A 25,465-nucleotide genomic window follows, 5' to 3' on the forward strand; every position below is an offset into this window, starting at 1 on the left:
TGTAGTTTACATAAGTATGATAAACATGCACTTCTGGTACATATCCTACGTGTGCTGTACCTCGCACAGTATATTACAGAAGGTATAATACAGCCCCTCTGCTTCCAAGATTTCGATTTAAAGCTTTCGTGACTGCAGGGATTCATATTATTGGTTCTTTCGGTATTTCCCTTCTACGTGACTTTACCGAAAGAACCAAGAATATGCTTCCAAGATGTTTGGCCAGCATGAAACAGTAGTCCATAATACTTTCTAGAGGACCTCTCCTCGAGGTCGTTCTGCCAGCAGTGGCATGATAGAGCAATTGCAGGGCTACACCTTTACCTTAACCACTCACACTTCAGCATTCATTGCACACATACTCGTGCACAAGTATATTACTTTTCCACGCCTGTGTATGTTTGTGATAGGTTCGGAGTCAGAGCGAGGGCGTGGAACAGCTGCAGCAGGAGCTAGAGACGGGCAGGCAGGCGGTGGCCTCCCTGAAAGAGACGCTGCGCTCATCACAGGAGGCATGTGCTTCTAACAGCTGGCATCGCCGATCACATACAACAAGGGAGGGTTTGCTGCAGAGTGATGGTTAGCACACGGGACTTGCAATAAAAATTTGCTGGGTTCAACCTCCCGGCACGGTAATTGAAGCCATGGGCAAGTTTCCTCAACACCCCCCACTGCTGTCTTATACCAGCAGTATGAATGGGTGCACCACCGTCGATTGCCAGAGCCCACTATTTCCAAGCTTTTGACCAGCATGGAAGAGTCGGATAAAACTGTCTCTTTGAGGGGTTTTCTAAGGCTCCCTCTCATGGGAGACCCTTCTGCTAGCAGTGGCGTGAGCAAGTAATTTCAGGGCTGCACCTGTCACCCTTTTGCAGCTCAGCGTACAAGTCCATCTCCTTTATAGTACAAAGAGTTAACTTATTTTGTGAAATTCAGGATCTCTCCAACTTTTTGACATCAGAATTCTGTGACAATCTCTTCTGTAAGATTAGGAGATGTTAACTACATTTCCTCATTACAAATTAATACAAAATCTCCCACCTCAATATGCATGCTTGTTTAATCAAATAAATTGCCTTTTGGGTGTGATGGTTTTGCATGTTTGCCAATTCTGCTGCCTATTCTCACTTACATTTCCAAGTACACTCTTGAGACATATTCCTTGCAATGTAAATATGAAGAATCATAATTAATGTTTTCAACTCATTTCAGTAAAGTTTCTTATTAGTCATGGCCAATGTACAGTGTTAATTAGGAAGGCTGATATTAAATTCAATACAAAAGTGTGGATAGAGCGCAGAAACGTTTACTTTATCATGAATAATAAGATACCACTATCAACTTTTGGATCGTGACATCGTGTAATGGTTATGACACTGGATTTGCAGCCTCGAGGTCACTGGTTCTATCTCCCAGTTTGGCAGTTGAAATAATTATTTATTTTCTTAAATGCCCCCACCACAATCCGCCCAGCAGTATTATAAATGGGTGCACCACAGATGATCAGCAGGTCGCTTGTAGTGGGGGGTAAACTGTGGGTTTATGCATTTATTCCAAGGTGCCAGACTAGGGTTGAAAAGTAGACCACACACACTCAAGAGGAGATCTCCAGAGCTCTCTCTCTCTAGTGGAGGCCCTTCTGCCAGCAGTGGCATGGTCAATCATTTTCAGGGCTACATCTTATCCACCTTAATCTTATCTAGTTTTTGAACCGGTGGATAGTACAAATTACTCAATTAGAATATACATAGCGACCATTGCTCCCTACAGAAAACTCAGTAGGACCTTCCTGAAAAAGAGGCACGAGACTCAAGCGAGGCTTTCCTGGTTAAACAAGTGTGATAGTAGTTATAATAACAAGAATAAAAACCTGTTGTGGCTTACGGATTGGATGAAAAAAAAATGTGATGGTATATAATGGCCCCCGTGTGCTGGCAGGCTAGCTCGGAACTGAGTGCCAGGCTGACGGCACTGGAAGCTGAGCGGGCAGATGTGGAACGCGTGTCAGGCGAGCGGGCGAGCGAGGTGCAGACCCTGCAGTCACGCCTGGACGAGACGCTGAGCACATCCAAGGCAGAGGCGGAACGCTCCGAGCAGGAACTGAGTGCACTGCAAAGCCAACTCTCCCACAAGGTGGTGCTTCTGCTCCACGGCTTGCTTGTCAGATGATGTGTAAGGGTGGCTAAACATTTAAATAAATATATTGCGTTAAATTGCTGCCCCAGGTAAGTGTGCGCTGCCACGAAGAGCAGCTTTGTATGCGGTAATTATTTTTTCCCCCGGGACTTGAGGTACATAGGGTACGGTTTAAGGTCAGAAAGAAACAAAACAAAATTAACAAAATTTTGGTGGTGGAAAGCGCACGTGTATGAATTGTACATGAGATCTGTAAGTTGATCAAGCACAAAGTAATTATTTCACATTGGCATGCAATTATAAGATAAATATTTTTTTATCCTCATTTTAAGTGCATTAATTTAATAATTCCACACGACTGTAGAATAATGAAATTGCCTCTTAACTGCATAGTGTGTAGCCATGGTGATCGCTTGCATTGCCCTGGTGTGGTCTCTGTGCACTGGAGACAGTGTGCTCTCCACTGGCTGCTGGTGTCTCTCCTCTGACTCTATCCCTACCAGCAGATCTATTCTCTGTGGTTTGAATACATTAAACTAACTATTTTACCAGATAAGGCTCACTGAGCTATATAGCTCTTATTCTTTGGTTCTTTTCGGTTAAGTCACGTCTAAAAATAAAATAATAAATCAAAATAAAACAACACATTACGACGTTTCGATTGCAACACAAGCAATCATCATCAGGCATAAAGGAAATAGCAACAAAAATCTAACTAGAAAACTATAGACCGACATACAAGCAGACAGACATCACAACGGCACACATAGAGAGGAGTATACAGGCACACGAAAATTAAATAACCTAGTAAAATATTGAAATGTGATGTAATACAACACAGAGAGTCGGTTAACACACAATTAACGCATGGCCTGGTTGACTACGTGTTTCAAAATTTGCTAAGTTAGAATTTTAAGTGTGAGCAACAAATATCTAACTAGAAAACTATAGACAGACATACAAGCAGACAGACATCACAACGGCACACAGAGAGAGGACACAAATCGGCTGTGTGAGCAACAAAAATCTAACTAGAAAATTATAGACAGACATACAAGCAGACAGACATCACAACGGCACACAGAGAGAGGACACAAATCGGCACAAAGAGATGGTCGTTTCTGTGACGGTCCCTTAAATATAGAGAGGAGGGGGAGGGGACGGGGGGAGGGAGAGGGCGGGGAAAATCAGCATATCAATGAGTGCACGCCAACGTACTCCCATTGTAAGTGAGATGATAGACGCGGCACGGGAGGCAAACCAGAAAATTAGGACAAACGCGGTACGGGAGGCAAGCCTGAAAATTAGGAGACAAGCACACGAAAATTAAATAACCTAGCAAAATATCGAAATGTGATGTAATACAACACAGAGAGTCGGTTAACACACAATTAACGCATAGCCTGGTTTATTACGTGTTTCAAAATTTGCTAAGTTAGAATTTTAAGTGTGAAATTTCAAGGAGAGGACACAGGCAGAGAGAACAAATAGCCAGAAAGAAAAAAGGATAAGTTTAAAACTTCCCCGTAGAAGTGGTTCAATCTTAATTTGGGAGCTTTCGTGACTGCAGGAATTATTCTTTGGTTCTTTTCGGTTAAGTCACGTCTAAAAATAAAATAATAAATCAAAATAAAACAACACATTACGACGTTTCGATTGCAACACAAGCAATCATCATCAGGCATAAAGGAAATAGCAACAAAAATCTAACTAGAAAACTATAGACCGACATACAAGCAGACAGACATCACAACGGCACACATAGAGAGGGGTATACAGGCACACGAAAATTAAATAACCTAGTAAAATATTGAAATGTGATGTAATACAACACAGAGAGTCGGTTAACACACAATTAACGCATGGCCTGGTTGACTACGTGTTTCAAAATTTGCTAAGTTAGAATTTTAAAACACGTAGTCAACCAGGCCATGCGTTAATTGTGTGTTAACCGACTCTCTGTGTTGTATTACATCAGATTTCAATATTTTACTAGGTTATTTAATTTTCGTGTGCCTGTATACTCCTCTCTATGTGTGCCGTTGTGATGTCTGTCTGCTTGTATGTCGGTCTATAGTTTTCTAGTTAGATTTTTGTTGCTATTTCCTTTATGCCTGATGATGATTGCTTGTGTTGCAATCGAAACGTCGTAATGTGTTGTTTTATTTTGATTTATTATTTTATTTTTAGACGTGACTTAACCGAAAAGAACCAAAGAATAATTCCTGCAGTCACGAAAGCTCCCAAATTAAGATTATATAGCTCTTTTTAAGAAGTGACCTGGTCACAAATGATAGCTCAATGAAGTGGCCTATGTGGAAATGTATAGCAGCCAAATACTCCAGACGCACGTTTCTAAACGGGGACAGAAAATCTGGAGGAGCTGAAGAAAATCCACGCGACTACGGGGAGAACATGCAAATGAAAAATATACAGGTGTTAGGGTTGGGATTAAACCCACCACCTGAAAACCAGGCGAGGAAGTTAACATCTCTCCAGGGAGATGTCAACTATATATTTTTTTAAATCAAATTTATTTTCGCTCATCTGAATAAACTAAACCCGATTATTGTATTTCTCTTTTATCTGGTATGGATACAGCTTTCTTGTTTTAATAGCTATTCCATCATCACACATTTTGATCTCTGAATATATATTTTCTATCTAATCTGAATACATTTATTTGACATCTTGTTTGAAACATGTATTTTCAATATTTTTTTAATTATATCTCTCACCTGTCATCTCTTATCGTCTCACTCACTTTTCAAGCACACTAGAATACATCTCTTATTTCGTCACTCTCTTTTCTCTCATCTGAAGCCATCTCGTACTATTATCTCACCTTGCCTCTCTTAACTCTCACCTTTTCTAGAGCTCTCACATCTCTCTAGATCTCTGCCTTGGATACATCTTACCTCACTCCATGCCTGTATGTCTCAGCATAATACAATACCCATTTATATAAATGCGAGCGCATCTCAACATGCTGTACAGAAAACAATATAGTATTTATTTCACAGAGAGAATTGATCATAGGCAAAGGGAAAAAAAGGAAGGACGGTCCTGAGCCTGGACTTGGAACAGCAATGTGTTTATGTTGTAAGTGGGCATATCTCAATGCAGGCAACGGTACCGCGCTCGTTTATCTAAGCAAGAAAAAAGAGCTGCTCTACATGTAAGTTTTATAGCTCTCAGGAGAGCGACGACTCTGAGTGCAGAACACTGAACTAACGAGGAGGGATGGCTCACTGCCACAGCTTCTTACTGTGCCAGTGTTTGTACAGTCAACTCTAGATTACATGGGGTAATTGTCGAGGGACGAGTAGCCTTCATAGAATTAAAACACACCGAATACACAACATGCAAATTAGGTGATAAAAATGCGTGTATTTTTACATGTGCATAATGGTAGTGAAGATGTGTAATGTGTCATCTGGATGTTTGTTAAAGAAATCGGTCACGAGTCATGGGTGAGGCAGCTAAACATTTACCTGCTGTGTGCGTGTGCGTAAGAGGGATGCATTGCTTCTAAAACTAACAAATTTTTGAAAGCACAATTAATTTTCATCCCAGCGTAGACATGGATATTTTAGAGTTAATGTATTAGGGGGTTATGGTTTTGCTTGCCTTCACGAGCCGATCCACCCAAGTGGTAAAGCCGCATGAACAGCACTTGGCTAAGAGTCCAAAATATTATTTGTTTGTCCTTACCGCCCATCATGACTGAACATTTTTCTCGTTCAAGTGTAGACATATTACTGTTTCTTTGTCCCCAAGAATTTTGCTGATTAGCTCCCAAGGCAATTTCATGTTCGAAAAAAAAAGATAATGCCGCATTGAAGAGCTGTGCAATCTTTGAAAATATTTTCAATATTGAGTCTTAAGATGTGATGAACACAGCAGTCATCGGACGATGCAGATGTCGAGATCTTCGTCTGGTTGTAGTTGCTCGAAATATGTTGTCTGCTTTCCTCGATCAGATCTTCGAAGCAAAAGTCTAAGGGATTCAGGTCACCTATCTGGTCTATTGCCCCGTGGACACGGCAGTGGGAGCGGACGGGCAGTGGATGACCAAGTGGTGGTGTCACGGTGCGAGACATTGGGTGTGGTGTCTTGAACAGCTGCAATGAATGGAAGAGGTGTGCTGCAATAGCCTCGCAGCCCTACTGCTTGCAGCCCAAAACGAGGTCCATGCCCTTGTGGAGGTGCTCTGCAATGCGCTTGCTGCTGTGCGCGAATCCGCCAAATCTTTAGCACAACGAGGCGGCTCTGCATTATAAGCCCTGTTCTCCCACCCTGTCACACTCCCAAACTCCAGATGGTGAACGTTGATGAGGAAACTAGTGTCCGTTTTATAAGATTCAGGATTGAGTTCTTTGAAGTCTGTTGCACCTTCCAAATTGTCTTTTTTCCCGTGCCCTTGCAAACGTTGTTAAGCATTCTGTCTACATTGCCAAACTTTCCGTTCTGTAGTCACAGCATCCTTTGTTGTGCCACACATACAAAGTAAAAGGGAACATAGCCCTTGGATGAGGTAATGTCTGTCATACAAAAGCTTGAGCTCGATTGACATTTTGCGGAAATATTGCCAAAACTATCTCGCCTTTCTGGATTCAGAGCACCAATGGACTCTGCCCAGGTCTCTAAGCTCCTGTGGATTGTCCAAGTCCAGTTCTTGGCTGGTGTCATCGGTGAGCATTCACGGAAAAACTGGCTACTTTGACAGGTCACTGCAGCTGCAGTCTGCAAGGTCGTTGAGTGCAACGGGTAGTCGTAGTTGGAAATGAAGCCCCTCTCCGCTGTGTGGTCCACCATGTGGTTGTCAATCCATGGGGAAATTTATTGTACCCCTCATATCTGTCTTTTCTGTGGTAAATCTTCAGCGGTTGATCCATATATGTGTTTGGGCCACGTGGTAGTTTTATGCCAAAACACTTGTCAATTACCCTCCATCACCAAACAAGCTTGTCATGTTTACACAGATATTAATACGTGCCAATGCATTGATTGAATTCATTAATTCAACACGCATAGTCAGCGAAGGACCATTGCGCCAAGCGTGTGACCTCTTGTGACAACATTCGCATGAACTGCTCTTGCTGCCGTACACCGACGTGTCTTGAGTGATTTGTTTGATTCACGGATCACAGGGGGGGGGGACGACGACTACGGGGGCACTTCCAACGCCAACCGCCAACTGCAGTGCGCAATGTGCTGGCATTTGCGCATCAAGACGGGCAACGTGTCCTGAAAGTGACAACCGGCTCCCTCCAACTGAGCTCTCGATCGCTAGGAGACCGGTCGTAGATGCAATGGTGACATTTCTGACGAAGTCGAGACAAGAAGGCGTCTTTGGCATCACATGTGAAAGGACTGCAGCCGATCCAAATCGGCTTGAAGCAATGTTCAGACCTCCGCACCGTAAAACAATACTGACCAACAATGATCACTGGTGGCTTCAGACTTTCGTGATTTAATTGACATCAGCATACATATGTTGAGTCATGAAAAGTCCAAATATAGATTATTGTATTGGCTATGGTGTAGGACGCCCTTAAAATAGAGGCCAACAGGTTATTGGGCCCTTCCTGTTGAAATAAATAAAGTCTCATCTAAATCTAATCTTAAGAAAACCCACTGTTTTAAGTTATCTTAATTACATGTCTGAGCAAAAATAATTGTCTATACAAAACAACTCAAGTCCATGCCAGCGTTTGAACATTCGCCGTATTTCTTTGAGATTCATCTTCAAAATGGAGACCTGGGAAAGAGTTGAGCAGCTGGAAGTAAAAGTGTAACTCTTAGACGAATGTGGCTGGGAGTTGCTGTCCATATCATTAACTTTTCTCTACACACGCTGTCTCGCCCGCAAAGTTCTGCCTGGATTTGTTGAATGAGATCCTGGCGGGTCTTGACTGCAATATAGTCATCATCATTGCGGCTTGATCTGCAAGCTTTTTCCAGTGGGATGCTTGGTTCAGCTGATGTATTGCATGCAATATATCCTCAGGGTCTCCGTGCTCAAAATATAACTCTTGGCTTTTATGTAATCTCATTGCCCTTCTTGATTACAAAGACCTGCTTACAAACCTTACAGCCAGACTCCTTGGTTTATCAGTGAGTCATATTTACACATAAGCCAATTTCTTCAATTTGGAAAATTTAAGTGTTGGCCACTTTAGTGCCCTCTGGCTTTAAAATAAAAAAATTACACAATTATGGTTACAAACTTGCAAAGCACTTTTGGCAGTACTTTACTGTGTACTCTAACTGTATTAAGGTTAATCTAGAATTGGATTAAGGTGACTGTGTGAATACCGTTGACACGTGTGAGCATGAGTGACAATTACCACTTAATACTGTGCACCCTTTTAATGATATACAGTAATTCAACAGTGATTTATGTCATGGTCAAATCATATATACAATTGTGCACTTATCACTAATTTTCTTAAACGCATCTGTGTTCTCTTCACGATGGTATATTTTTCTCGTTCACATCTTTGTCGCAATGGTTTCCCCAGTGTCTCCTCACATTGGCTTGTCTCACTATATCTCTGTGTTTTCTGCCATATTCTTCTCAGCTGACTTCATTTCTCTTCCATCTTTTATTTCTTCTAGTCCCTTGGCCTTTTGGACCATTGGGACATGACCATTTCCTTTTCCAATATCTCCTTGCACTGCCCTCTCAACTCCTCTCTATCCGTGGCTGTATTTTTCAACAGATAGAGCTTCCATCCTGTCCGATGTTTCATATTGGACGTCCAATCAGATCGAGGTCTTTCTCTTCCCCGAGCACCTTCCAGTATTCCCGCTATCACGATCCTTTGCAGCCAGTCACCATTCATCTTAGTCACGTTTTTTCCCCATCTGGCTTATATTTTACGATATTGCATGTAAAAAAACGATGCTTTTTGCTTCCAGCTCTAGGTAGACAAATTAGGTATTCTGTGTTCACTTGTACAGCTAAAAAGTTATATGCAGTGCACCCCAACGGTTAAGCACATTAATGGTTTAATTTAATTTTGTGAGCACAAGGTTCCAGAACATTAATCAATTGAAAATATATTGTTCTTCGATGACTATGCACAAGTAAAATATTGTTTAAAAGAACAACTAATTTGTCAGGGGAGTGATGGTGCAGTGGTTAATGCAGTGCATTATGACCTTGGCCATCTGAGTTAAATTCCTGGCAACTGACCAGTTTGATGAGATATGCTCAACCACCCCCATGACCGAAATGGCATGTTGTGCCTTAATCCAGCAGTGAATTGACAGAGGGCTATGTAAGACCTTATCCGTGTAATTGTGTGTGCATTTGTGCTTACTATTGCCACACGCGTCTTGTGTGCCTGCGTGCTCACTGCTAGTTGCCAAGAGGCATCGTTGACCTGAGTGTTATGGTTGTGCTGCTGCGAAGGTTGAGCAGGAGAGCATGCTGAAGGCCCAGTTGCTGGCTGACCAGAAGGCCCTGCTTGACTGTGCTATGGCGGAGGCAGAGCACATGGTGCAGAGTGCTTTGGAGCAGCTGGATGACCCTGCACATATGGGCTGCACAGCCTCACCTGGTACGTGAGCAAATACACGGTTCTCCACAGCCTCATCAATGCAAGAGCCCACACATAGACCTGTAACAATGCATCAATTGAACAGTCGATTAAAATAGATTGTTACGCTCAAGATAAATGATTTTAATTGCATGTGTAAGAATATATTTTTATTTGGTTCTTTCGGTAAAGTCACGTAGAAAGAGAAAATAATAAATTAATTAATAGCATACGACGTTTCGATTGCAACACAAGCAATCATCAGGTACAAATGAAATAGAAAACAAACCTAGTAGACTTAGAAATATAATGCAATACAACACAGAGAGTCGGCTAACATAACAGTCAACACCCTACCTGGTTGATTACGTTCTTCCAAAGATTGCTAAATTTGGGAGCGAGACAAAACACAGACACGGTGACACATAGACAGACACATAAGCAGAGAGAGATAACACAGAGACACACACATAGGCACACAGAGAAACAACGCCTCTGTGTTGAGGCCTTAAATAGAGAGAGAGAGGGGGGCAGAGAGAGAGGGGGGTAGAGAAATTAGCATGTCAATGAGAGATTTGGAGCTTTCGCGACTGCAGGAAACAAGAGCAACAACACGAGGGGAGATGGAGAGAGAGAAAAAACACTAAATCAAACAAACTTAGTCAAATTTGGAATTGCAATGCAACACAGAGAGTCAACACACAATTAACTCATAGCCCGGTTGATAACGTTATTCCAAAGATTGCTAAATTAGAAGTTAAGTGTGAAATTTTAGAGAGAGACAAGACACAGACATGGAGACACAAAGGCAGACACACAAGCAGAGAGAGACAACACAGAGACACACAGAGAGAGAGAAAAAAAGCAAACTGCAGGAGATACTACAGAGACAACACAGAGATACAGAGAGAGAGAGAAAACACACTTAATTAAAAACAAACTTAGTAAAATGGAAATGATAAAATAATAAAAATTCAACAATACAATTCTACGTGATTTTACCGAAAGAACCAATAATATGAATCCCTGCTGTCACGAAAGCTTTAAATCGAAATTTAGTAAAATTTGGAAATGTAATGCAATGCAACACAGAGAGTCGGTCAACACACAACGCATAGCCTGGTTGATTACGTTCTTCCAAAGATTGCTAAATTAGAAGTTAAGTATGAAATTTTAGAGAGAGACAAGACACAGACACACAAGCAGAGAGAGACAACACAGAGACAGAGAGAGAGAGAAAACAAACTTAATACCTCCCTGTCGAGGTGGTTTAAACTTGATTTGGAGCTTTCGTGACTGCAGGAATTACTCTTTGGTTCTTTCGGTAAAGTCACGTAGAAAGAGAAAATGATAAATTAAATAATAGCATATGACGTTTCGATTGCAACACACGCAATCATCATCAGGTACAAATGAAAGAGAAAACAAACATAGTAAACTTAGAAATATAATGCAATACAACACACAGAGTCGGCTATCAACATTCAACACCCTTCCTGGTTGATTACGTTCCTCCAAAGATTGCTAAATTTGAGAGAGAGACAAAACACAGACACACAGACAGACACCCATGCTGCTGTGAGTTGCACTATTCACTACAATATAAAAAAAAACGTGAAACAACACAAATAATGAGTTTACCGAGGGATGGCTAATAGTTACGTAACTACCCACACAGACTACATGGCCTTGCCTGGAAACAGAAACTTAAAATGTTTCCATTTATTTTGAAAATTATACAATAAATGTTCGTATACTGTACCGTGTTTAATAGATATGATAATTCGACCAGATAGTGATTCAAATAATTGTCACGAAAATTCATCCCTGTGAATGGGTGCATAATAAACACAATGATGTTCTAGAAGAGCTAGTTGGCTGAAAACTGTCACGAATAAAGTTGATTTGATTCCGATGAGTAAAAAATATCTTTACAAACTAAAATTTGTGCCTAAAGATTGTATGCCAAACTTTAAAATTGTCTTTGTTTGGACTTAGGTCTATGAAAGTTTTCACTGTACTGTATATGGAAGTTTCAAAGAGTGGGCACTGAATAAAAATGACATACATTTCCAATTTTGGGCTTCCAAAAAATGGGGGTGTAATATTTCGTAATATGTTTTTGTTATTCATTCTAGGCCTGTGAGAGGTCATATCCGGAGGTTTTGAAGGGTGCGGATATTTAAAGATGATATCATATTATGGACAACCTCAAGTTTTGGGTACTTTTTTTAAGTGCGTGAAACTAAAACCAATTTTAAGTAGGAGAATCTTGCTATTGGTTGCTCGTATATGTTTCTCTTTATTTAGATTTGTTTTCCAGATGGCCATGGTCTACAATTATTTTTCAATTGAATATTCATTAATAATATTGCAAGAAGCAGGTGGCTTTATTCATGATCTTTGGAATTCACAGTTTCCTCTGCAATATTTAACCTTTTCCAAGGCACTACAGTAGAATAATGTTTCCATATGATCCACACTGTTTTAGGGCTGATAATATTCGTCATTCAAATCGCTTCAAAGGTATGTAATTTATAGATGAATGTGTGACAGCTCCTCAGGATGTATTGTATTCATGCTATTAAAATATATTCCATCTTGTCTTAAATTCGAGTATCCATTATACGTGATTTATTGCTGCAGTCTAAACATTGTTGTCTTTGTAATTGCTTAAATGTAGATTTAACTAAAGATACATTGCAACCCAAATGTTGTACACTTGGACATGATGAATACATGTTAGTGATGTCTTAAGGGAATGTGATGTTATAATTAAGACATAAGCAAATCTTATGGGATAAAGTGTGATAAAAACGTGTCTCGTAATGCTTTTTACGTCTATAATGCAAGTGATGAAAAGCCCTCAGGTGGGTGTAAGTAAATATTGACAGTGGAATAAAAAATGTTTAACTATTGCTCACCCAGGTCCAGGAAGTGATAGTGACACTTGTGAACGATTGGTGTACGTAGCTAAAAAATAAATTAAAATAAATGAAAACAACTCAATTAAATCACATATATGAAAACAACTAAATTAAATCGGTGATTTAATTGAGTTGTTTTCATTTATTTTATTTTTTACCTATGTGACTTTACCGAAAAAACCAAAGAGTATGAATCCTTGCAATCACGAAAGCTGAAAATCTAGGATCGGTGTAAGGTTTTATTGTTATGCCATATGCTATATTTCTTCAGGCATTTTAGCCATTAGTGATATGCAGAAGTATATCTATATCACTATACATTTGGCTAAATGAGGGATTGTTGCATTATTTAATGTACAATGCGTATTTCAGTAAAAGTGTGTATATATTATGTAGTTGGAAAATTTGCTCGTTCATAAGTCCAAATGAGAAGCAAAAGCAGTGCAAATACTAATTATAATTATTAACGTCTCTTACATTTCAGATTACTTGATTTCGCGAGCGCAGTGTGGTGTGGACAGCACGGATCGGCTCAAGGAAGGGCATTCACAGTTCTTGGCCGACAGCCATGGTGAGATCATGCATTGTCCTGTGCCATGCAGCAGGTACACTCACGGAATGCACATATGTCCCCTTTTTATATAGACGTTAACTTTTGTTGGCTTGGAGTTGAAAAAGATGTGCTGCATTGCAGACGCAAGCGGGCTACTGGGCAGCGTGGCAGCGTTTGCGCACGTGGTGAGCGACGTTATAGTGCAAGGCACCGCCACTTCCCACGCGTCCCCCATTGACCAAGCCGACAGTGAGTAGTGGCACACGAACACCGCTATAAGCCTGCATGCCCACTCACACCACCTACACTGGCAGCGGTTACAGGGTTCACTTTCCAATGAAAACGTATACCGCCTTCCCCACCCTTCTTCCCCCCCCCCGCTCCCATTAAACACTTTTCACTCGCATTTATCAAAGAGCATCTTCGTTTGCGTATTCATGTTGATGTTCAATTTCTATCACTTTGGGTGATTTTTAATCAAGTTCTTCTGTACCAGCATTACTGGCAGCTGATGGAAATTGTGTTCAGCTACACTATGAATGCTTGACTCCGTTGACATTGTTGTGTTGTATTTTTGCTATTAAACGGGGTATATTTACCGTGCTGTGAAATCGTTAATATATAAAAAAGATATATTTTTAAGTGAAATACCTATGGTCATTGATAGCGATTAACTTTTATTACCGCTGTTCATGAAATAACTCCATATAAACACAATTCTATCCCTCCTTAAAGACAGCTTTAGCTCTCATGGGAAAGCATTGCATTTTGCCACCGAATTTATCATGGGAAACGGCAAACAACCTGAATACCCTACATTTGCAACATGTAACAGGAAACAATAATTAAAACATATATTGTGACTGCATTCTTTGGCGATATATTAAGTTAAGTATTCCGTGCATTACTTCTTAGACACTTATGTAATGCTGTTTTGTGGCTTTGTTCATGCAGAAGATATGATTTTAGCAAAACTTCTAAAGGTCGACGTCATGTTAATTTCGTTTGTCTGGCGAAGCTATGTTTGTATCGTACGTGTTTCACAGACACTGCCATGTCAGTCCCTTGATTTGGCCCCTTTATTAAACGTCTGTCATGGTACGCATGAGACTGCCTTCTCACTGCCTACAGTTCCAGTTTTATCTTTCTCTGATACCCACGTACATGAACCCAAGGTTATCTCTAATGTTTTATAGCATGCTGATACAACACTCTCTCCATTTTGTGCTTCTCTTTCATTGGAATCCTTGTGGTGCAAAGAGCCACTTAATTTGGCTGAGATTAAAGTGGGCCTTGGAATAATTAACATTTTCAAAAAAGCCTGCACAATAATGTGCAAAACTTATCTGTCTGATATTTAGGAAGATTTACTGGAGCCTGAGTGTTGAAATTTAATAGCGTTTTAGTGCAGTTTTAGAGCTGGTTGTAAACAGTGATTCATGCTTATATTTTTTTGCGGTTCGTGCGAATCACTTTCCCGTTACTATTGTGTCGCATAGTGTAGGATCAGCTTATTGCCCTGCATGGTGGCTCTTTCCTGCACTTGAATGGTTCGAGTATCTTCTGCCTCGGATGTTTCCTAAGACATATTCTGGCAAAATAAGTCCTATGATTGTTTAGCTGCAACATGTTGTACTGGGCTGTGCCTATTTTGTGACAATGCAGAATAAAAGCGTAAATAATGAATTATATACGAGGCGCTTCCAGTTACAAAGAGAAAATTATAGCTATGCAAATGGAATATTGTATAACCAAAGCACTATGACATTTTAAATGATATATTTTGTGTAAATGGAAAATCATAACGCAATGGTATTCACTTTACATTTAATCAAAATGATGGGCCTCCACACACCATTCCTGTTGCAGATATGTATGTTATTAATGCAACAACTGTACCCACAGCAGTAGTTAAATGCATCGGTATTTGGCAATAAAAAGCACCATATATTGAGTGAACTAAACTGTTTGAATATATAAGCTTGAAATGCATATCAAGGTAAGATTCCTATATTTTCTGTCCGAAGGCAGATTATTTGCTACATTGTTCCGATGTGACAATTTTCCACATGTGCGCGCACACGTCGTCTTCATGTCCTAGAACTGTCGGACTTGTGTCGCCACTGTGGAACACAAGCGCTGACATTCCTCGGCTCCCTGAAGGACTCTGCATCTGCCAAGGAGGCCAGTCCAAACCACACAAGAGAAGCCCTGCTTGCTATTCTCGCTATTGCACAGGTGCTTTCCCTGCCACTACATTCCTACGTTATTGTTCCCTCGTGCATGATTTATAATAACATAGGTTTGTCCACAAATCAGGCATTTACTCTCTTCCTGAACTCGTCTTTCTAGACACTATGTTTTTTTTTGCCAAGCCATTGCTAATGTCAGATATATTTAAAACTATTTTATTTTGAGGTGGCTTTTGGTGACTTAGGGGTCAGAACGCTGAGCCAACACTGCTGAGAATTCTGGGTTCTGAATTCGAGTTTCAGCCACCCGTGATTAAAGCAGGTTCTCAATTATATTGAGTTGCTAATCTTAAGATGGTCATTGATTACTGCAAAGAAAACCACATTCTCTGTTTTTTATTTTCACTAAACTCATGTTCTGAGAATTACAAAGTAATGTTTTAATGCCATGGGATGAAATGTATTTGTTGCGGGGCATTTCGGAAAGTGTAATGTGCCAAGGGTGAAAGAAAAAATAATTTCAGAACATGGGGGTTTGTGTTAATTCTGAAGGGATACTTTGTCTCAATGTGATATGACACCAATAGCAAAATTGTAATACTACTGTGAAAAGGAAAAAAAAAACCCATAATATATTTAAGTGCATTATTCAAATGTTCACACATCCACACTGCACTAGCCTAAACCAAGGCTACGTCTTGTCAATTTTACTCAGAAGCAGGGTTAGGAACCCAGCAGCCTCGATTTTGATCCCTTGCTGGCCAGTTGATTTGTGGCATAAAAAGTTGCCTCGCATACATCCAAACTGGCAGACTGCACAAAACCAGTGGTGGTTCTGACAGAATCAAATTCCACAAACATTTTACGTAGAAGCCAGTTGACTGTGAGTGGCAGTCATATTCATAACTATTTTTAATAACTCTCCCTTGAAAAGATGTGTGCAGTAGGGAAATGTGTTTTTTTGTGTCAGCGTGAAGGGCATTCACATTCTCTTAGGTTTCAACTACCTTCTCGCTATTCTTAGGTTTTTTCGGTAAAGTCACGTAGGTAAAACATCAAAATTAATGAAAATAAAATAAAACAAAAATCACGACGTTTCGGAGGCAACACAAGTCTCCGTCATCAGGTGGGACCGTCACAGCCGAATTAGCTGCATCAAGTGAGGCAATGATTCAAGATGTAATCCCTTATAAGCAAGTTGAAGGGGGGAGGAGAGGGGGGGGGGAGCTCATCAGAATGTGGTAGCCAATGAATGGAACGTATCGGGAGGGAGGGGGGCGGGGCTCAAAGACAGCACGGAGTGCTAAGTACAACGCATCGGGGGGGGGGGGGGGGCCAAAAAAATGGACGACGGCTTGGATGCGGTTGCTGCTGCACACGCCAACACAATGGACAGAGAGGGGGAGGGGAGGTCTGATACACATGATAGACAAAAGAACGAAAATGCCCATGTTTATACCAATGCTAGCTGAACAATGAAGAGGGTACTGTTAAAAAATAACTGGGGATGTTAACACTCGGTAAAGTAAAGTAAAATAGTGCCTGTCAGATAAGATGGTCCAAAAAAGTGTAATTAAGTCTTTTTTGCGTGGTTGATAACATCTTTCCAATGATTACTAAGTTTGTACCCATCATCACGGTTGAAATTATGTCTGTGTTTGTATATTTGTATGGCTTCGTGTACAAACCTTTGATTGTAGCCGGGAGGTTTGCAGAGAACCTTGGTCTCGGAAAAGACAATTTCATGAGAGCCCACCGAGTTGTAGCAATGATCGGCAACGGCAGAAGAATCAGTTCTGCCGTGTTTCAGATCTGACTTGTGCTCACGGACACGATCAGAAACATGACGTTTCGTTTCTCCAATGTAGCAATCGCCACAAATGCAACTCAATTTGTAGACTCCAGGATACTGTAAGTCAGGAACGACATCCTTCACAGATGGAATCAGATCACGGATTTTATGCACTGTACTGAATCGGACTTGGATCTTATGTTTGTTTAGAATTTTGGAGATCTTTTTGGTCACGCCTGCTATGTATGGTAACGTGATGGTTTTGGTCGGAATTTCATGTGGCTGTTTCTGTGTGGTGGGAGAGACAGCTCGGCGGATAGTACGACCGTACTATCCGCCAAGCTGTCTCTACGACCGTACTATCCGCCAAGCTGTCTCTCCCACCACACAGAAACAGCCACATGAAACTCCGACCAAACCCATCACGTTACCATACATAGCAGGCGTGACCAAAAAGATCTCCAAAATTCTAAACAAACATAAGATCCAAGTCCGATTCAGTACAGTGCATAAAATCCGTGATCTGATTCCATCTGTGAAGGATGTCGTTCCTGACTTACAGTATCCTGGAGTCTACAAATTGAGTTGCATTTGTGGCGATTGCTACATTGGAGAAACGAAACGTCATGTTTCTGATCGTGTCCGCGAGCACAAGTCAGATCTGAAACACGGCAGAACTGATTCTTCTGCCGTTGCCGATCATTGCTACAACTCGGTGGGCTCTCATGAAATTGTCTTTTCCGAGACCAAGGTACTCTGCAAACCTCCCGGCTACAATCAAAGGTTTGTATACGAAGCCATACAAATATACAAACACAGACATAATTTCAACCGTGATGATGGGTACAAACTTAGTAATCATTGGAAAGATGTTATCAACCACGCAAAAAAGACTTAATTACACTTTTTTGGACCATCTTATCTGACAGGCACTATTTTACTTTACTTTACCGAGTGTTAACATCCCCAGTTATTTTTTAACAGTACCCTCTTCATTGTTCAGCCAGCATTGGTATAAACATGGGCATTTTCGTTCTTTTGTCTATCATGTGTATCAGACCTCCCCTCCCCCTCTCTGTCCATTGTGTTGGCGTGTGCAGCAGCAACCGCGTCCAAGCCGTCGTCCATTTTTTTGGCCCCGCCCCCCCCCGATGCGTTGTACTTAGCACTCCGTGCTGTCTTTGAGCCCCGCCCCCCTCCCTCCCGATACGTTCCATTCATTGGCTACCACATTCTGATGAGCTCCCCCCCCCCTCTCCTCCCCCCTTCAACTTGCTTATAAGGGATTACATCTTGAATCATTGCCTCACTTGATGCAGCTAATTCGGCTGTGACGGTCCCACCTGATGACGGAGACTTGTGTTGCCTCCGAAACGTCGTGATTTTTGTTTTATTTTATTTTATTTTCATTAATTTTGATGTTTTACCTACGTGACTTTACCGAAAAAACCTAAGAATATGATTCCTTGCAGTCACGAAAGCTTCAAATCTACCTTCTCGCTGTTAAATAAATGTGAATATCCTGATGCATTGCACTTTTCCATTCTGCAAGTGACATTCTCACTTGAAGCTGCACTTACACAAAAATGAGTGACCGAGTAAAACATCCAAGAAGAGAACATTATTATACTCATTGGTTCTTTCGGTAAAGTCACGTATGTAGAAATAAAATAGTATAAAAAAATGTAAATAAATCACGACGTTTCGAATGCAACACAAGCGCTCATCCTCAGGTGAAAATGGCGTAAACCACACAGCGAGGGAACACACAGAGGGACATCACACACAGAGCACACCGAGAACGGCTAACTGCACGGAGGCAAATACAGCAAGAAGATGGGAGATGCGAACTCAGAAAACCTTCGAAATATATTGCGATGCAAACCAGTCGGCCAACAACACAGTTAGACACTAAACCTGATTGACCACGTATTTCAAAAGGCTGCTAAATCTTGTGTTCATCTTCTAAGTTGAACACCCAACATAAACAGAGGATAAGGACTCGTGAACATACACGAGGTACAATGTAGCAGAGATACATACACAGAGGAGACACACAGGGAAAGGATTTGCTGAGTTCGCGTCTCCCATCTTCTTGCTGTATTTGCCTTCGTGCAGATTGCCGTTCTCGGTGTGCTCTGTGTGTGATGTCCCTCTGTGTGTTCCCTCGCTGTGTGGTTTACGCCATTTTTACCGGAGGACGAGCGCCTGTGTTGCGTTAGAAACGTCGTGATTTATTTGAATTGTATTTTTATTTTATTTCTACATACGTGACTTTACCGAAAGAACCAATGAGTATAGTAATTCTTGCAGTCACGAAAGCTTCTGTCATAGATTAAGGGAACATTATGTTGCCATTCATAACTTAAATTTGCATAATTAATTAGGTGGTGTGTTTTGCAGAAATGTATTTAAATTTGTTTGCTTTATATAGCAGTGACTAGGGATGGTTCGCACACTGGACTTGTAATTTAGAGGTTGCCTGTTTGTTCTCCTAGTTGAATCAATGAGCAAGTTTTTCAAATTCTACTACCTCTGTCAACCCATGAGAATAAATCAACACGCCACAAAATAACTGCATAGTGTCAAAGAGTAAGCCAAAATACGCCGTTAATAGGCTCTCTGGAGCTCCTTCTAGTGAAGGCCCCTCTGCCAGCAGTGGCATGAATAAGTAATTGCAGGTCTGCACCTTCACCTGTACCTTGCCACAATTGAAGCACAATACCTTGCTGATCTCGTCAAGGAGCGTAAACAAACACACAAACTACGGTCATCCTCGCAGCGGCTTTTGGATAGCCATCGAACAAAGACCGTTACACCATTGCACGCTTTCAGATGCACTTCTGGGTCCGTCTGGAACGCTCTTCTGATATTAGGAAGCCACTGGAACTAGATTTAAAACTAATTTCTTTAGAACTGATTTTTGTTTTTAGTTTGTTGTCCTTCCCTGCACCTCTGATTAGCACCGTTGGCTACGTACAGTGCGAAAGAAGTTCAACATACATGCATACAGGAATTTTTTGGGAAGAGGACAGTTTTTTGTAAATGTCATTGTCAGCCTTTATCCCTCCCTCCCACCCTCCCTCCCTCCCTCCCACCCTCCCTCCCTCCCTCCCTCCCTCCCTCCCTCCCTCCCTCCCTCCCTCCCTCCCTCCCTCCCTCCCTCCCTCCCTCCCCTCCAGGAGCTGCGTCCACGAGGCTTGGACGTGAAGCCAGGGGAGCTGGGAGACCTCGTGGAGCAGGAGATGGCTGCGACGGCGGCTGCCATCGAGGACGCCGCCGCACGGATAGAGGTGACGGCCAGCGTGTCCACCTCGAGCAGACGACGGAGCTCGCCTCATGGCCATGTAGATACAGATACACCATGGGCGCCACGGTGGCAAAATGTTAACTACCTCGCCTGGTATATAGGAGGTTGTAGGTTCGCTCCTGATCCTGACGCTTGTTATATATTTTGAGTTTGCATGTTCTCCCTGTGGACATGTGCACTTTTCTCCGGGTCCTCCGGTTTTTCCCTCCACATAGAGAAACATGCATTCAGAGTATTTGGCTGCTATACATTTTTGTATGATAACGCACTTCGTTGAGCTATCATTTGTGGCCTGGTCACTTCTGAAAAAGAGATATATATCTCAGTGGGCCTTACCTGGTAAAATAAAAATTGAGTTTTAGTTTAAATTTTATATCTTGGTTGCTAGGGCTGGACCGATTCACCCTTAATCAATTTGAATGAGAGTTGTGATTCAATTGAGGAATCAATGTTTTTTTTTTACAATTTGGTGAATGGTAGTGCCTCTTGTGACTGCCGGGGTGACATTGTGAATAATGAACAAAACATCTATTCTCACGCAATTTGATGCATGTATCGTGAGCTTGTAAATTGATATTAATCAATGCTCACATTAATGTATTTGATAAGGGTACTATAAAGCCACGTTGGTCTAACAGTGCTGGTGTTCAGGATCGTACCATTTAATAATTGTGTTGTTTGCAGGATATGTTGAGCAAGGCACGGGCGGAGGAGAGGGGAGTAAAGTTGGAAGTGAATGAAAGGTTCGTAAGTAGAGCAAGTATGAGGTTGATATTGGCAGAGTGCTGTTCTACACTTTCATTGGAAAAATACATACATAAATCTGCTGAACAGCTTTGGCTTTGGAACTACAGGTCCATGCAGATGGTCAGGAATAGTATGAATAGTCCCATACATTTACCCTGAAAGCCTTACTGGGTCGCAATACTCTTCTTTTAAGGAGGGTCTTGCATTGGGATGTTTGGCCAATTCTATTAGTGCATGGTATGTGAGAGGAAATTTGAGTACCTGAAGGAAATCTGCACATATGGATTGGTCACATGAAAAGCATGCAAATCACCCCACAGATGGATACAGTAATCCATAGCTACGCTATCATTCCCTGTCACCAGTATATATACTGTATGTTAAGTGCATGAACGTAATCAATTCAATCTCTCTTATTATTTGGCCGGATGGCAAAGCAATTCTCGCAATCACAAGGTTAAAATGTTACATTCTGGTGAGGAGCTGACTCTCCTCTATTTTGATAAAGAGTACCACATGTGGGAAATCAACAGCTATCATCCTATGGGGAGAGACTGGACCCCACCAGAGGAACAGAGAGTTTTTTTGCGTGTATTTTAATCACTGGGTTGGGGCCACCAACAGAGAGATGGCCATCTTTCAACGCTCATTGAGCTGTTCTGGCAGCATGGCTGTGAATATTGGCTAAATATATCTACTGTACACTGTATATCCTCCATCTGGGCATTTTTTCTGCACTAAACCAAATACATCCAGCACCAGTGGCTTGTATAATTAATTGCTGAGCTTACCGATGTTGCACAACGATTATTTCATTTTAATGCACATTCTTTTGGGATAGTCCGAGTGTGGACAGGCTTAGTCTCCTTCTTAACAACGTGAACCCTGGCAGTGAGGTGACGGAGTAAGTCTGCTTGCTGTGTGCCTTCTGGAGTTAATGCACTCAGCTGTGTAGGGTGCAGTGTGTTCAGCAAGCATGAGAGTGACCATTTTGGATATGTTTTTCTCCTTAGCTCAATATGCATGGACTTTTTCAAGCCTGTCTTAAATCCCACGACTCCCCTAATAGCAGTACACTCCATGCAGAAAACCAATGTCTTGTAGAGACACTAACAGTCAGCTTCACTCAGAAATATAGGAGGTTACATGCCTCTCTAACCTGTCCAGGCTTAAGATCTTCCTTTTCTGTTTTGTTTTTGACTGTTGACCTCTCCAGTAACACCCTCCCCCAATTCTTAATATCTGTTGTTCCACCCATCCCCAACCCCGCACCCTGTATGCCATTTTGTGATGGGGTCACGTGTATGTATCTTGAACTTCTTTCGCACCGTACGCGGCCAACCGTGGTTGCGTTTCTTAGTGTGACTTTGATGGCTTTCCAAAAATGACGCCTGGATGGGGCTATTCAAAATATTATTTCAGTGAGATATAATAATTTAAACATATTTGAATGTATACACTGTAGCATCTTAATACTTGAGTGTCCGAGAATGCTGTATGGAGCAAGCGTCGACAAAACATCAAACAAAAAACGTACTCTGATAAAAAAAAAATGCATTGTTTTTGAAACTGATTATCAGAGCATGTTTTTTGTTTTCATTCTGACCACAAGTATTGTGGTTAATGCAGACATGATTCCTTGTAAAAAGTTTCAGTTTGGTGTTTTAACATCTCAACACCTGTTTTGTTGCCAGAAAAAAGGGGAAAACCTATTTTCGTATACAAAACATTGCACTTTTATACAATATAAATCCTAAAGCAAAATCAAAGGATGTGTTCTTTTTAATTATAGAGATGCGAAGGAACGTGTTTAATCTTGATTGAAAAAGGAGATAATTTGCAGTGCTGCCAAGCATGGGGACAGCATTGCAAACATCAGGGGCAGCCAAAGAGAAGGAGTGACCTTCGACAGTTTGAATAGTGCATGTCTCTCTACCCATGTGCACACCTTTGTCATAATAGAGTACACACACTTTCAGAATTTTTATATTTCTGATACTTGGTAAGCAAAGAAACCGCATGTTCAATATTATCCGTCACTTTTCAGATAATCTGTTCATGGAAACACATTTGGGTTTTTTTGGGGCAGGGAATTATTTACAAGCATAAAATATACCACAGTGATATATAATATAAACCCATGTTGGTCATGCTGTGATCAGTCACCAGGTTACACCCCAGACTGTTGGATATAATTGCATTTAGAATTAGTCGATTTATGAGATAAAATCAGCAAATATCACTCCGCCTGAGAACGTTTTCACATTATCCCTTGGCAATTGAAATCTTGAATCTTACATTTTCTGATTTCCTTCTGTAAAATGGAACATTGGGGACAACCTAACCTCAGGAGGCAATGTGAATGTTTAAGGCATACATATTTAGCATGGTAATATAGGCTTCATTGAAAGCCCCATGGGTGAACTTCTTCATAAATAATATAGTCCCCATTTAGTATGTTCCTAACCCAAACACTGAAATAGCACTCAGCACAGTTAATGGAAGTAAGCAAAATACTTTACAGTGCTTAAAAACCCAATGAACTAGCTATGTTCTTTGTGCGGATGAAAATGTAAAATTGATGATGGCAAAATGTTATAAAACCAAGTCCCCATCCTTGAAATGCAATGTTTCAACACATTTCTGAGTTCTGGCCGTGATGATATATAAAAAATACAATCTCTACGTGCAATACATGATCGTGCTTTTATGCATGTCACATGTTAGAGTAAAATACCAATTGGGAATTGTGATATAAATTCTGGTGTTTAAATGCTTGTGTAAGCATCTCTTTTTTTCTGTCCTGAAGTTACCATCCATCATTTTAGATCATCTGTCAGTCTTCTTTTTCCAAGCAGTCCTATCTTTTGTTTTGTTACTTTATTTTCTGAAGGAAACTTTCTGTTGTAGTGCAATGCTGACCTGCAACTTCTGCTTATCATTATCGAGTCTCTCAACGCCATTGGACTCCCTGTTGGAAAGCTTGTTGTGTGCAGTTGTCAGTCATATTATCAAGTGCTCCTGAAAGCTGAAGAAACTATCTCTACTCTCAGCTATTCAACATTATTTACTTGTTGATATATATATGTGTGCACAATATATATTGCACACGTCTTTTTTGAGATTGAGTTTTTTAAACCGTATCTTGCCTATTGAAGACCATCTATATTATTGAAATAAAAGATGCATATTTTGCTCTTCTGCTGTAGCAGTCGGTAATTGAGGGATAAAACATGAAAGTAAGATGGAGACAGTTTCAAATAATAATAAACAATACTTTTGTTGGGTAATTTTTCAAAATGAGATCTGTAAATTTGATATCTCTGGCTTCCTCAAAAAGTATGCAGCCATGCAGCAGATCGATTCATGTCTACACATGTACCCCCATCCTATGGAGACTTCTGCCTGAGAAGGGTTCCATGGTAGTGAGATGTGAACTACCTTGCCTGGTATACAGGAGGTTGTGGTTTCGATCCAGACACTGACGCATGTATATTTGGAGTTTGCATGTTCTCTCCGTGGTGGCGTGGATTTTCTCCAGGGTCCTCCGGGTTTTCCCTCCATCTTTAGAAATATGCTTTTCGAGTATTTGGCTGCTATAAATTTCCACGTGACAATAATCAACTTGGTTGAGCTATCATTTGTGGCCAGGTCACTTCTGAAAAAGAGCTATATAGCTCAGTGGGTCTGAGCTGGTAAAATAAAAAATACTCTTTGGTTTTTTCGGTAAAGTCACGTAGGTAAAAAATAAAATAAAAATAAAATAAATCACGACGTACCCAGTTTACTGTTTAATTACTGTACCCAGTGGGTACAGTAGTTTTGCTGTGACGGTGCCACCTGAAGACAGAAGCTTGTGTTGCCTCCGAAACGTCGTGATTTTATTTGTTTTTATTTTCTTTTTTACCTACGTGACTTTACCGAAAAAACCAAAGAGTATGGACCCTTCCAGTCACGAAAACTTCAAATCTAAAATAAACAATAGTTCATAGTTTAGTTCCAGGTGGCTTTATTCTCCTATGGCTACATTATAAAGCTTTCGTGCAAAGATGGTTGAACAATGTTTACTCCTTGGGCACACTATATGCATTCCAGCCAATACTTATCCCCACTGCGATAACGTTGTGTACTGTCTAGCCTAATTACAAATGATCGCGTAATAAATAGTCACCCCGCAGTGCAATTTTGAAAAGTGCGTGCATGCTGTTCTTGCATTACAAGCTTACATCTTGCACACAGTGTAGATAATTGTATGATC

At 40.9% G+C, this 25,465-nt stretch overlaps 1 protein-coding gene and 1 pseudogene across 4 annotated transcripts in view; one reads left to right on the top strand and one right to left on the bottom strand.

Annotated features, from left to right (window-relative positions):
* The window catches only part of LOC144933141 (huntingtin-interacting protein 1-like), a 124,627-nt gene that overhangs the window by 77,826 nt on the left and 21,336 nt on the right, over nucleotides 1-25,465 (top strand). For all 4 annotated transcript variants that reach the window (XM_078857730.1, XM_078857727.1, XM_078857728.1 and 1 more), the window contains exons 17-24: nucleotides 411-512; nucleotides 1,939-2,133; nucleotides 9,560-9,707; nucleotides 13,098-13,184; nucleotides 13,308-13,415; nucleotides 15,268-15,404; nucleotides 20,333-20,443; nucleotides 21,145-21,203. In XM_078857730.1, the coding sequence (XP_078713856.1) occupies nucleotides 411-512; nucleotides 1,939-2,133; nucleotides 9,560-9,707; nucleotides 13,098-13,184; nucleotides 13,308-13,415; nucleotides 15,268-15,404; nucleotides 20,333-20,443; nucleotides 21,145-21,203 (947 nt within the window). The remainder of the gene's footprint in view (nucleotides 1-410; nucleotides 513-1,938; nucleotides 2,134-9,559; nucleotides 9,708-13,097; nucleotides 13,185-13,307; nucleotides 13,416-15,267; nucleotides 15,405-20,332; nucleotides 20,444-21,144; nucleotides 21,204-25,465) is intronic.
* On the bottom strand, nucleotides 5,435-7,034 carry LOC144932939 (protein FAN-like; annotated as a pseudogene).

This window comes from Lampetra fluviatilis, chromosome 6 (genome assembly GCF_964198595.1).
Source record: "Lampetra fluviatilis chromosome 6, kcLamFluv1.1, whole genome shotgun sequence".
Lineage (NCBI taxonomy): Eukaryota > Metazoa > Chordata > Hyperoartia > Petromyzontiformes > Petromyzontidae > Lampetra > Lampetra fluviatilis.